The 14,228-nt window shown below is 43.5% G+C and overlaps 1 protein-coding gene across 5 annotated transcripts in view; it reads left to right on the top strand.

Moving 5' to 3' along the window:
* The window catches only part of Kif16b (kinesin family member 16B), a 279,659-nt gene that overhangs the window by 29,822 nt on the left and 235,609 nt on the right, over positions 1-14,228 (top strand). For all 5 annotated transcript variants that reach the window (XM_052723316.1, XM_052723317.1, XM_052723315.1 and 2 more), the window contains exons 2-3: positions 5,650-5,719; positions 8,359-8,472. In XM_052723316.1, the coding sequence (XP_052579276.1) occupies positions 5,650-5,719; positions 8,359-8,472 (184 nt within the window). The remainder of the gene's footprint in view (positions 1-5,649; positions 5,720-8,358; positions 8,473-14,228) is intronic.

The following is a 14,228-nucleotide window of genomic DNA, read 5'->3' as shown; positions in this document are numbered from 1 at the left end:
ATAGGAAGAGCTGGTTAGGCTAGACCCTAGACAGGCTTTGTGTGAGAAGTGGGAATGTGTCAGTCCAGTGGAAAGACAAGACTCAAGAACAATGTGGGGTGAGGGGAACCAGAGTAGACAGGGGGTGGATCACTGAGTGAGGGTGGTGGGATGCCAGAGTAGGTGGAGGATGGACATCATTGAATAGGCTATGGTGAGAGCTGTTCATACAGTAATTCAGTCACTAACCCAGCAGATAGAACAGTTGTTTCTGGTGGTGTCTGAACTGCAGGCCCTGGAGGAGTATGTGAACTCAGACAGTGGGACTTGTTCTTAAGGAGCTCACTGTCTATTGGACAAGACAGGCAGAAGGCAGCCTAGGAGAGGACAAGGCAAAGGGCTCCGGGAAGCTGTATGTATGTGTATGTGTATGTGTATGTGACAGCCCATCTGGAGGCATGGCTGGGGCTGGCCAAGGGGAAGGGACATAGTATTGGAATGGCAATATAAGTTGGGGTAGAGCATGGAGGGCTTTGTGTAGCATTGATAGTTGGACTTTGTCCTGTAGCCTTTGAGAAATCCCAAAGTTGTTTAAAGCTCGGTGCTTCATGGTGAGATGGCCTTTTAGAAGACTTTCTGGAAGCAGAGAGTGATGTGTACATGGGAAGACTTGATTGGAGGCAGAGAGCAGTAGGAGTGGCCTGGCTTTGAACAGTGGCGATGGAGTAGGGAGATGAGGCCAAGGTCAGTAGGTGGTGGAGTAGACAGGACTTGCTAACTAAGTGTTGGGTTGAAGAATTGGGGTAAGATGGATTTTCACATGGACCATGAGGAATCATGACACTTAAGGCTCTGGGGGTGAAGAAAGGACCATGAGCAAAAGCCACCATCTCCAGTAGGTAATGGGCGTGGAGCATGGCTGCCCAGGGAGGTATGGGGGAACAAAGGCACTGGATACCTCCTCTTCCTACTTTAAATCTTGGAAATAATTGTGAGTGTGACAGCCCTCTGGAATGCAGACAGCAGTAGGGTGGGTCAGCATTGGTGGCTCCAGCCAGCATCGAGAGCCAGGTTACTGAGCTTTCTATGGGTATTTTCAGTCACTAACATGAGATTTGGGAGGCAGTGTAGGTACAGAAAATGCTAGAAGCTGGTGGTTTGCAGGAACCTGAGTGAGGGAACCTGGTTGTTATACTCAGATGGCTTCTTAGGTAAGATTGTGCCATTCCAACGTTTTTGGTTAGAAGTCTCTGTACACTTAGAGTAGAGGGTTAGCTGGCCCATTTCCTTACATTCTACCATGCAGTTTTAGAAATAAAACTTTATTGACAATGTTCCAACGAGTATATGGGCAACCCAATTTGGACTTGGTGTAATTTTTATGGGGGGTGGGGGTGGTACAAGGGTGAGAGGGTGGACCTGGGAGGAATAGGAATCGAGTGTGATCAGGTACATTGTATGGCATTCCCAAATAATAAAAATATTATGTTGGGGAAGAATAAAGTCAAAGAACAAAGTAAATGTGTGTAATAAGCAGATGGTGGGTTTTTTTTTTTTTCAGGAGTTTACTTCTTCTTTTTTTTTTTTTTTTTTTTGGTTTTTTCGAGACAGGGTTTCTCTGTGTAGCTTTGCGCCTTTCCTGGAATTCGCTTTGGAGACGAGGCTGGCCTCGAACTCACAGAAATCCACCTGCCTCTGCCTCCCGAGTGCTGGGATTAAAGGCGTGCGCCACCACCGCCTGGCAGGAGTTTACTTCTTAAGGGTAAATATAAGAGCAGAATAACAAGATGTCACATAGACTGATGCCAGCTCTGCCTTTCCCAGGCTTCACTGCTCGTCAGAGTCATGCACAGGCTGCTGAGTCAACAGTGCCCCATTCCATGGGTCTGAAATAGTGCTCCACACTCCTCATTTCACATTCCTCAGGGCTTCCTGTGCTTCTGGTTTCCAGGCACATTTTCAATGGCTTGAGTTGGGCCGTGGGGTGGGTGTTGGGGTGTTCTTGTCTTTTGGGGAGATAAGTTCTTTGAGATAAGCTCTGGACTCCAGAAGATCAAAGCTGTGCATGTTCCCTGTGCCCCTCTCACTGCCACTCCCCAGCTAGGGTAATCTCTGGTAGCTCTGAAGTCTTAGCTCGGTGCTCTCCATCAGTGGTTAGATTTGAGAAATGTGGTTAGAAAGGTGCTTATTTTATGTTTCAGTCTTTCAGTGGCACCTGTTAGTGCTCTTGTGGGATAGGTTCTAGGTGTTTATTCACAACTGAGAAGTACTGCTGAGATGCTTAATGAGTTAGAAGTGATCATGTAGAGGAACTTGTACAGTTTAGCTGCTTCAGAGGATCTGAGACGGGGATCCAGGAATGCTGGGCTTGAGGCAGGGGTGGTAGTCAGAGTATGAAAAACACTTTTAAAAGGCAAGGGCTGGAAAGTAGTGTGAAGCTGCTGCACTATATCTGATATTCCCAGAGAGCATATCGTTTTGTTCACCTGAGGAATGTATTGGTAGTAGTTGTTTTAAAACTCAAAATTCAGGCATGGAGGGTTATTGAGTGAGAAAGAGCCACTGTGGAATTGGCAGGTACCGAGATGGTGTAGTCTGCAGTGCAGATACATGTAGCCTGAATAGCCCTTGCTGGGCTGGGTATGCTCTTCATGGTCAAATGCTCAGAAAGTGTGATTTGAGGAGCCATTTGTTTTAGGGTCATATGAACATGGAGTGGCCTAAGGTAAGTTCCAAGACCTGGTGGCGTGCAATGGAAGTCTTCTTAAGACTGGCTTGGAAATGCCAGACCTGGTTCTGGGAATCCACTACAGACCTGATAGTGTTTACTGCAACATAATTTTTGGGGTTATTGTTCATGGATATTCTTTAATCCAGAGATGGCCATGAGGTTATCCTCAGCTAGTTCTCTACCATCAGATTAATGTAAATCCTAGACAATTTACTTATAATTATTTCAGTGTGTGTTATTTTCAAGGGTAAGATATTTTAAAGTCACTATGGTACTTTTATCACACCTAAAACACTAGTTATAATCCCTTAATATCAAAGTCTACTCATTGTCAGTATTTCTTTACATATGTTGTTGTTGTTGTTGTTGTGTGTACATGTATGCATGTATGCATGTATGCATGTATGTGTGGAGACCAGAAGTTGACACCAGGTATCTTCCTCAGTTACTCCTTATGTTTTAAGACAGCTCTCTTATTGAGCCCTAAACTCACTGATTCCACCAGACTGGCCAGTGAGTCCAAGGATCCTCCTGTTTTCTCCTCTCAGTCCTGGGATTACAGGAATGCTCTGTCTACCCAGCCTTTTACACGAGTGCCAGGATCTGAACCAAGGCCTTTCATGCTCGTGCAGCAAGCACTTTGAGCTGTCTCCTAGATCCAGTGTGTCACAACTTTTAGCAATTTTTTTTTTCTGTGTAGAGTGAGGTCCAAGTGGCTAACACATCTTTAATATATGTTTTTAATATATGGGTTTCCTTCCTTCTGCTCTTCATTATCCATTACTGTTACAAGAGAGCAGTATCATCAGGTTTAACCTACAACAAGGGGAGGGGAGCCCAGAGGTGTGAGCACTGGGGAGCATCCCCAGTTGTTTGGGGACTTGCCTTCCCACAGTCCTTGCGATCTTAGTGGACCTGCTTTCTTGAGTGGGAAGGGTTAGGTATTAATTTCTTTAAGAAGCCTTGAGTTCTCTTAGTGGCAAATGGTGTTCAGAGGATCTTCACTGACCATATGGTTCTAGATCTTCTCAGTAGACAGAACTAGGGTGTTGTGTATCCCTTATCTGAAATGTTTGGGAACTAGATGGGTTTCAGAATTCAGATTGTTTCAGACATTGGGATGTTAGCATCCACAGAGTGAAATAGCTTGTGGCTTGGACCTGAGACTAATCAAGAGGATTCACTTAAAGGTAGTTTTGTATACTATTTTCATGTGCCTGTGCTTTCACTGTGGCCTATCACTCGAGGACAAGTGTGAAATTGCAACTTGTGGCATCATGTCAGGGTTCATGAAGCTTTCTAGTTTGGAGCATTTTGGATTTTAGATTTTCAAATTAGGAATATGCAACCTGTGTTTTTCCTTCCTCTCCCTTCCCATCTCCCTTCCCCTTCTTTCTTTAAATTTTGATAAAGTTCATGCTATTATTTCCCATTCAGAATCCATACCTCATCTGTCCTGTGTTTGTGTCTATTTTTAATCTACTAGGTCTACTGGTAGTAGCTCTCCATGATACCAGCATAAGTATTCATGAATTTTCTCACAGTACACAAATAAAAATCTCAGGATGACCACCAAAGATAACTGATTCTGTCACATTGCATAGTTAAACTCCTCCATACCTTATGGAAATGTTCTTCCACTGTGTGGTACAAAGTTTGATTCATTATTTTCAATTGCTTTTGAATTTTAGGTTGTTTAAGCAAATTTATTTTTGCATACATTAATATTCAGAGAAATCCAGCACTTGTTTTTGCCATTTTTTTCCATTTTCTTCTTTCTCCATATGTAGCCATTTGAAAAAGACTAAGATTACCCTTTTGTTTTCTACATATAAGCAGTATCATGCATATATACATTCTCTTTGGACTTGGGATGGGATTTTGTCTCTAAAGTTGTTATAAGTTAAGAATTTAATAAATCAAATGCTCTGGGTGCATTTAACCTACAGAGCCTTCCAGTTTATTAACACAGTACAATGTGCAGAGTACACCATAGGGTATGTGCTGCTCCCCTCGTGAGTTCGTGGCCAGCTGGCATCCAAATCTTGCTGCTGCTGTCTGGTATCACTAGAGAGAACTGGATTGTGTATCACTAGCCTAGGAAATGATAAAAATTCAGAATTCAAGTTAGGATTAATACTGAATGTGTATTACTTTATCTCCAGAGTATGAAGTCCTAAGACAGACCGTGAAAGGGGAGGATTGCCTGCGTGCTTTTCTCTGCCTTGCAGTCTACTTAAATCACGTGTCCTGGTGACCAGCTGTAATGTTGTACAGAGATGCTTGTCAGTCCTTTTAGATTGGCATAGCGTTGTTTTGTATGGATAAACAATGTTTTTCTCTTGTTGAGGCAATGATCTCTCTATGTAGCCCAGGCTGGCCTTGAATTCATGGTCTTCCTGCCTCAGCCTCCCAAGTGCTGGGATTACAGGCCCTTGCCACCTAACATGTAGAGCTGTTCTAGAGAACTGTGCTCTTCAGAATTTCCCTGAGTTCCTGTTTACTGCTTTGAAAGAAGTGCAATTCCCAGTGGATCTAACAAGATGGTGAGAGGAGGGCAGAACCCTGGCTGCTCCTGGGAGCAGCCACAGCTGTGGCCTGACTTAGTCTCATCCAGGCTGGTACGGCCATCTTCTGCATGCTCAGCCCTTCATGGTGCCTGGCATTTTTTTGTTGCTGACTTGTCTTACAGTTAGAAACTCTTCAGATTTTGACAGCACATTTTTGTTAGTCGTCGTTGCTGATGGTGGCATCTGTGTCATATATCTTCATGTTTATAGCCTTAGCAAGGATTTGGGAGCAGGGCTAACTGGGATTACTTTTCAGATGTCATTTAAAATCAAAGACCCTTATGTGAAAAGCAGATGAAACAGGTTTATTTCAAAATAATCTTTTGTCTGCTAACCTTACTGTGTGTTTTTTTTTTTTTAATGTTGCAGGGAAAAGGACCTGGAGGCCAAGTTTATCATTCAAATGGAGAAAAGCAAGACGACAATCACAAACTTAAAGGCAAGTGATGACTGCCCTGCTGTAGTTCTGAGAGCTCCACCCTTGCGCACTGTGAGGGCGGTACCGATGAATGAAGCACCTGACCCCCCTTCACCTCCGAGTTGACCGCACTAACTCAGTACGGTCAGCAGTGTCTGCTGCTCTCCACTGAGGCTTGATCCTGAAGCTGAAGCATAGACTGAGCCTGGTGCCTCTTCCGCCCTAGTTTCACCTGACCTGAACGTCAGGTTCACGCTGTTTCCCTGGTCTGTGCATTCCTACTGTAGACAAGAACCTGGCATTTCCACCCTATATTCTAGTCTGATAGTTGCCTGTACTCTGTGAAGTACTAGACAAGTTTTGAGCCTATATTTGTTTGTTTGAGACAGGATCTCAGGTAGCCTAGGGTGGCCTCAAACGTGGATGAGTATGACCTTGGACTCCTGATTCTCCTGTCCCCATCTCCTCAGTGCTAGGATTGTGTACATACACCAGCATACCTGGGTTATGCTGTGCTAGGGATCAAGCTCTTCAGTTTGGAGGTGTGGATTTCTGAGGCCTGCTGCTCCATGGCCAAGTGTCTGAGCAGTAGATTTCTATTAATTCCTGGTCTTGGTTAGTGGATACCCTAATATCACTTTCTGAGTAGTACAACTTGATCCCCAGAAACAGGAATGGGAATAGTACTGTCTTCCTAGAGGGCATGCTCTGGAGTGCTAGAATGCTTTCTTCCTGTACTTGTCACAGTCTTCAGCACAACAGGACTCTCTCTGGCCTACCCCGAGCCTTCTTTCTTTGGCCTCCCTCATCTTCTCAGGCTGCTTCAGTTCTGTTTACCTCCTGCTTGCAGACCTTACCTTTCCTTCATGCATGTGTGTGCTTACAGTGCTTTGACTGAGTCCTCTCTTGCATGTGTGTTATAGAATCTATTTTCCTTGATTACTCTGTTGCTTTTTGTGTTTTATACACATGTCCTTCTATGATGATTGAGTAACTAGAATAGATGTCAAAATTTTTTCCTTTAAAATTTTATTTTTACTATAATATTTTACCAATTCTTTGGAATTTTTTTTGCATTTAGTATATTTTGATCATAGTTACCATTTACCCTTGTTTTTTCTAATACCTCTCAGATCCATTCCCTATCTTCCCAACTTCACACTCAGTCTATGTATGTATGTATGTATGTATGTATGTATGTATGTATTATCAATTTTTAAAGTATAGTCCACTGAGTCCAGTTTGTACTGCCTGTATAGTCATGGCTGTGGAACCATTGGACCATGGTCTACCTACCAGAGGCCACATTATTAAAGAAAACAAACTTTCCTTTCTCTAGCAGCCATCAACTCTTGGTAGCTCCTAAAGAGTCCCTCCTCCTCCTGTCTAGAATGTTGACAGGTTTGATCTTGTTCAGGTCTTATGCAGCCAGCCCTAGCTGCTGTGAGTTTATGAGTTCAGTGGTCTGTCTAGAAGATGTCTCATCTAGCCCTCCTCATCCTCTGGCTCTTAAAATCTTCCTGTGCTTTTTCTGTAATGGCCACTGCATCTTGTAGCTAAGCACTTCATAGATACCTTTTCTCTGTATGTTGACCAGCTGTGAGTTTCTTTGTTAACCACCATTCACTGAACAAAGAAACTTCTCTGAAGAGGTCTGAGAACCTCACCAGTCTGTGGATATAAAGATATAAATTTAGAAGGTAGTTTGATACTATGTACATATTTTAGCAAAAGTAAAAGTAGCAGGTTTTAGCCCTAGGGCCTGTTACCACACTAACTTTGGGTCTGTGTCCAGATCTACCGTACCAGCCACACGTCTCCTCCTGTGGAGTGGCCTTACTCCTGTTGGTGTTTGGTTACCTGCATAACACTCGTGCCACTAGTGCGCCCACGGGAAATGCTCATATTTTTAATAGACTGTTGTTTTCATTGCTAATTTTTTAAAACAATTTGTTTTAAGAAAAGAAGTTGATTATTGAAAAGTATACTGTTCATTGAAGCTATTTAGCATTATGTCCAAGGTATAAGGTTTTGGGAACACATGGATGATTTGGGGATTCAATTTAAGCTCAAAGCATGAAACGTAAGATATATGCAAACACTTGTAATGGTCTCACAGTATGATATATCTTAGGAGTGTTCTCATTTGGAAAAGAGGGGGAAATTATTTCTAGGTGGAATATTAGGGAAGCTTCCTGGAAGAGGAGACATCTGACTTGGTGTTTTCAAGGGGCCACCACATCACACAGCTCCAGAGGGCACCACTTTTGCCAGAATCAGTGTCCTGCACCCCTAAAGTTGTACAGTGTCCAGCTCTGGGGGGATGTCATAGAGGAAACAGTCAAAGACTCATGCAAGATAAGCAGACAGAGTCTGACTGGACATTGTGTTCATGTAAGCTAATTATATTAGTAAATATCATAGCTGATGGTTATAATACAGATCCTGGACTTCTTATGTTGTATTTATTTATTTTTATTCATTCTTTAGGGATACCAATAGGAATTAGAGTATACATGCTGCAAATGTTAATCATCTTATGTGTTTTAGTCACAGACTTTGTTTCTTAATTTGGGTTACTGGTTAAATGACATTACTCTTTATGTTATTGTTATTATCACTCCATTTTCTTATTATTACTGTCAAAACTGTCTTTCTAGATACCAGAAGGAGGAACTGGGGACTCAGGCAGAGAACGGACCAAGACCTTCACCTATGACTTCTCCTTTTATTCTGCTGACACAAAGAGCCCAGATTATGTTTCACAAGAAATGGTACAGTGTGACAATCTCAAAATCTTCTTGTTTGTTTTTCTTATCAAGAAGAACAGTCCTGTCCTAAAACACTTAAAATGAACTTACTACTATTTTGTTGACTTTAATTTATATGAAATCAGCATTTAGTAACTCAGCTTTTTAATGATCAGATGGGAATATTTATGTAAGCCTGATAATTCAGTCTTCTAAAGTTTTTTTTTCACCATTTTGAGTATGATGATCATAACTTAAATGGTTTCAAAGCCTGAACATTGATCTCATTGTGAAGGATTCAGATGCAGCATTTGATGTTGCGAGTGTGACATTTGCTTACTTAAATCTTGGAAATAAACCCTTTTAGCTTTGAGTCCTCCAGGGATCAGAGCATAGGAAATAAATATCAACCGAAGGCACATTTTGTTGGCTTTTGTGGATCATTATAAGCTACAGAAAGAATTCTAGAAGGAGTGCTTCTCCAGAATCTGTAACTGAGACTGATGCTAGTATTTGCTCAAGAAACAAATGTAGATGGTGGTCCATACAGGTGAGAGCAAGGCATCCCCAGATGACCTTCAAGACCCTGATGATAACATTTCGTTAGAGCAGAAAGACAAATACATACTCCTGGGTGGCCAAAAGCAGGACATTGGAGCAGAGCTGAAGGCACACTAACACAGGTGGAAGAACATGGGCTTCATCACTGGGCCTCTCCCTGACTTCTCAGTTGCTTCCTTACATGTCATAGGTACTTGTTTCAGGTCTTCTTATGTTAACATTGGATCTTCTTGACATGGGTTGTAATCCTGAAAGCTGGAGCATGAAAATACTAATGTGGTTCTGCATCAGAGTGTGGTATTGCCTGGGAGCATGTTAGAATGTAGAATCTCAATATCACTACTACCACCAACCCCTTCCTGCATGTTGGCATTAGGTGTGAGCCACCAAACCTCACTCAGAATCATCTGTCTGTCTATCTATCTATCTATCTATCTATCTATCTATCTATCTATCTATCTATCTATCTATCTAGATCTGCAGTGTTTTGCATGCACTTTGACATTCAAGAAATGTATCTATCTGGTTTAGAGTGGTTTGTGGAGGAGAGCCTGACCTTTTGAGGCAATGCAGATGTTGAGGTTGGAGTACTGTAGTGATTGTATCCAGAAGCTATAGACTCAAACATCAGTAATAGGGAAGGGAGAATTAAAACTGGAGAGAGAGCGGGTACCCAGTGTGATAGAGGAGTTGAAGAGAAACTGATATTTGAGTTTGTCTTGAGTTAGACATGCTTGGTATTCTGTCATGTTAAATCTTCTGAAGAACCAAATAAGGTGAATTTTAACTCTAGTTTTCTTTGGCAAGACTTTCAGTGATCTTTAGTAACTTACTCAGGTTCATAGATAGATTGCCCTTCAATAGGACTAGAGTTGAGGCATGGTGCTGATGTGAGTGGAGGTGGAGAAACCACTGGAAAGCTTTTGTGTGGGAGAAAAGGAATTATCCCATCTGCCAGGTGGGAAGAAAGGGCAGCCTCCTGTCAGCAATAAATGAGGGGGGATGAGTGAAAGAGTAAGGATGACTTTGGGTTCACGGTGGCTGGTCTGTCTGCACTGACAGTGGGGAGTCTGGCATAGAACACAGATTGATGCTCTGTTACACATATGGGAATTAAGTGACAGGAACTAGGAATTTTAAGGGGAAAAACAATTTATTGTAGTGATGGCCAGAATGCCTTCAAACACGGGATGAATGAAAAGCCTTGAAGGATTGTTGCTTGGATTCTAATGGCTCCCTTGGGGGAGGAGGTGAGAAGGCGTGGTGTCATTGACACAGACACCAGGAGTCTTCTGAAAGCAAATAATGAACTCATTTATTTAATAACAGGGTAGGCCTTATATACCCTCCTCTTAGTGCCCAGTCTGTGTGGTCATCCCTCATTGGCTGGGCACAATCAGGAACTCTGACAGCGATTGTTGCTAGGTCCTTAGGCAGACTTGGCATGATCTGGAACTCTGACAGCGACTGTTGCTAGGCCTTCAAGTAGATTCTGCATGATCAGGAACTCTGACATAAACTAGGAACTCTGACAGCTCCTGTTGCTAGGCCCCCAGACAGACTCCAGGTTGGCTCTTAAGGGGTACGTTATGTGCATGCTTTGGCTACTGGTCTGAGCCAATTTCCTTGACCCTATGGGTCTGTCCTACTACAAAGGATCTTTATTTTTAACCTATTTAATGAACTGTTGGATGTCCTTCTTTTACTTGAATTTGAAGTCTTTGGGGACAGAGGAGTACACAGAGGGATGGAGAGCATTGTGTGACCCCAGGACCTGGCTGGGAAATGTTTGCTGACCAAATGACCTAATTTGCAGATGGTTAGTTTGTGGGAGCAGGTGATTACTTCCTGAGCTGTGCAATAATCAAGGTGAGGAACGTAAAAACAAATGTAGCTCTTCCCTCTGGAAGTTAAAAGCCAATGTCCAGAGTTTAAAGGGAGATCTAGATTGTGCAAAGTTGTCTGCCCACAAGGAAATGCCCTGCTTTAGGTGATAGCATTGCATTTCTTCATGGTGCTTCAGGGACCCTTACAGAGAGCAACTGGGATTGTTATGTGGAATTCCCAAACTACAGCACACTGCTGTTACTAAGCCATGTTAATAAGCCATCACAGATGCAGGAAAACAGTTATCTGTAAAATAGTAAGAGATCTGCCTCATCCCTCATTTTAGCACTCCCTCATGAAGGTTTCAGGTTTTCAGTTGCCTACTCAGCTCTTCAGGCTGCTGGTGAGGGGTGAGGAGAGGAGAGCCATCGTGAAGCCAGCACAGTGCCACCTGAACCTCTTTTCTCCTCTTCTGCTTTAATCAGTTAAATTTAAAAGTGTATTGAGAAGCTACATCATGTCCACTACTATAAACTTTCCTATGAGTCTAAAAACCAAACAATTATTTTAGAATTAGGAAAAAAAATCAATGAGTAGTTTAAACCCACAGACTTGTAAATTAAAGACCATTAAATAAGGTCTTAATTTTCTTAATGGTTCTTCAAAACTTCAACAGGAGTCTTTGATCTCTCTTACACTACCTACTTCTTAATTCAACCCTGGAGAAACTTGAAACCAGTAATCTCCCAGTTGCCAGGCTGGAAGGCAGCGTATGTTTCAGCAGCGCCCTCTTGTGGTCCATTCCCCACCAGCGAGGCCCTGGGATGTCAGGTCACCCTTGAAAGGAGCTTTAAAGTGTTTCCGCACACAGCAAGGCAGATTGGGGTAACTGGGCTAGTGAGGGTTTCAGTCAGAGTTTGGTGCTAATGGACTCATCGGTCTCTTGAATCTCTCCTCACATTTGATACAGTAGCAGATGCCAAATCAGTCTGGTGGGGGTGTGACAGGGTAGCCTCTGGCGAGGAGGACAGTCCCTGTTTCTGCATCCTTGTCTGTCTGTGGGTGGGTGGGTTGGTTGGTGCTGAGGTTGAGCTAGATCTGGTGTCACTTGCAGACCTACCTGTTCTAGATCTGTTTTACCATTGCACCTGCTGGGGCTCGTCAGTCTGTCAGAAAACCACCTAGGTGAGCTTCTACTTGCTAACAAAGTAATAACATGGAGAGTGTCACTGGTTTGGTTCAAGGCCTCTGGTTTCTGGTATACCATCATCACTGGATCCGCACTGAAACTCCTCTGGGATATCCTGTGGCCATCCCTGCGGATATCGTTCCACAGGACCAGTCCCTTCACAAGCTCCAGCAGGTCCTAGATGGGTTATAGGTTAGGGTGGGCCAATCCAAGGCCTGGTTGTGGGCCTGGGTGGTAGCTGAGCTGGTCAGTTCAGGCCACTGGGGCCATCCACCTCAGACAAAGGGGCAGAGCCAGCTCCTCTGCTCCCAAGTCAGCAGGATAGATAGGTTCTCCCTGGCCTGTGGTGAGGGGTGGGGCCGTCTCTCCCGATTGCAGGGGTCAGCTCTCCCATGAGGCTCTGGGCCAGCTTTCCCAGGGCCAGTGAAGGGTGGCCTGGGTCAGTGTGGCCCTCTGTCCTAGGAAGGACTTAAATTGTAGAGACATTTGAGTCTGGTTTAACTCTTTTCTGTGATTTATTTTGCCTTCGTCTGGACTGTGAGACATGCCCCTTCTTTGTTTTCTGAAATGTCTGTGGAAGACTTTTGTTTTTGCTCCAGTCTGAGAGATTTGGAGAAAAAGAACTTTTACTTACAGTTCATATGTATTAGTGAATAGAGACCTATTGGTGAAATTATTAAGGCCACGCTCAATGGGGGTTAGAACTTCCAGATCAAAGCTGAAATGGCTACTCACTACGGAGACTGAAGCTCGTAGTCTGGATCCCTGAGTCTTCCTGGGGTTCTTGCTTCACAGACATTTGGGGTTATATCCTTTCAGCTAGCACCAGGGCCTTGTGAATTTAGTGGATGTGACCAAGGCCCTGTAATGAGGGTGTAGACCCAGCTCTGCCACTCACTGGCAAGGGCATGAATACTGACCTTCCCTGTCAGCTTCCTCATCTGAGGGCTTTTGAGCCCTTTCCCCTTTGAATTACTGCATGAACCTGTGACAGTGCCCAGGAAATGTGAGCTCCTGTCACAGCTGGGCATTGAATAAGTCCTTAGACTGATCAGAAAATAACAGTGTCTAAAGCTGAAATGGGTAAAACTTAACTGAGAATAAGTGGCTGTAGCCATTTGTGGAAGAACTTCAGTTGAAATTATAGTTAGTAAAGTTTTACTGATGGATCTGATGGAAGTGCAAGCAGGATGGAGGGAAGAAAGCCTGAGTTCATTTAGCTATATTTTTGTTACACTGTGGATGTCAGCTGAATGGTCAGCAAACTTTGCTGTGGTCAGAGGTACAGTACTCACTTGAGAAGTTTTGCAGTGTACTTATTCCTGGGCTCACATTTCACTGGATGGAATTGCTGGCCTGGCCACTGGGATTCTGGAGAGCTTTCATCATACTCTCACGGCCAGTATATCCTAGGATTTGCTGCTCAGGGTAGTTTGGGAGATATAGCTTTCTGGGTCTCCTGATTTTGGCTCAGAGGGCTCATGACTATAGGAGTACCCACCTTGTACTGTGGTCATCCTACTTGCTCAGTTTTTTCCTCAGCTCTGACTGTGAACCTGATGACATTCATTCTCTGGCATCTCTAGCTGCCAATGTGCTGTTCAAATCTTAAATAGTTTTATTAATAGAAAACCCTGATCCAGATATTGAGGTAAAAACTGAAAGATCAGAGAGGCAGAGCAAGCCACAGCAAACCTCACCTCGCTAACTCCTCAGCCGATCCCAAAAGCCTCTAAGTCCTTACTGGAAAGGCCTCGGCAAAAAAAAAAAAAAAAAAAAAAAAAAAGCCTTTAGTTCCTGTCTCCTCATGCCTTATATACTTATATATGCCCTCCATATTACATCCTAGGATTAAAGGTGTGTGTGCTTCCCAAGCAAAGGCATGAGATCTCAAGTTCTGGCATTAAAGGTGTGTACCACCACTGCCTGGCTCTGTTTTCTTTCCTAGACCGAGTCAATCTCATGTAGTCCAGGGTGGCCTTGAACTCACAGAGATCCAGGCGGATCTCTGCCTCCTGAGTGCTAGGATTAAAGGTGTGTGCCACCACTGCCTGGCCTCTATGTTTAATCTAGTGGATTGTTCTGCCCTCTGATCCTTGGGCAAGCTTTAGTAGGGTACACAATATATCACCTCATCAATGCTCCTACTTCTTGTAGCAGAGATGTTTGAGGGGGCTTGGTGTGCTGGGCTTAGTGGACGTTG

Source organism: Peromyscus californicus, unplaced genomic scaffold (assembly GCF_007827085.1).
Source record: "Peromyscus californicus insignis strain IS unplaced genomic scaffold, ASM782708v3 Scaffold_7__1_contigs__length_154581171, whole genome shotgun sequence".
Classification (NCBI taxonomy): domain Eukaryota; kingdom Metazoa; phylum Chordata; class Mammalia; order Rodentia; family Cricetidae; genus Peromyscus; species Peromyscus californicus.
Note: the sequence above shows the minus strand (reverse complement) of the source record. Positions and strands in the feature narration are given on the sequence as shown.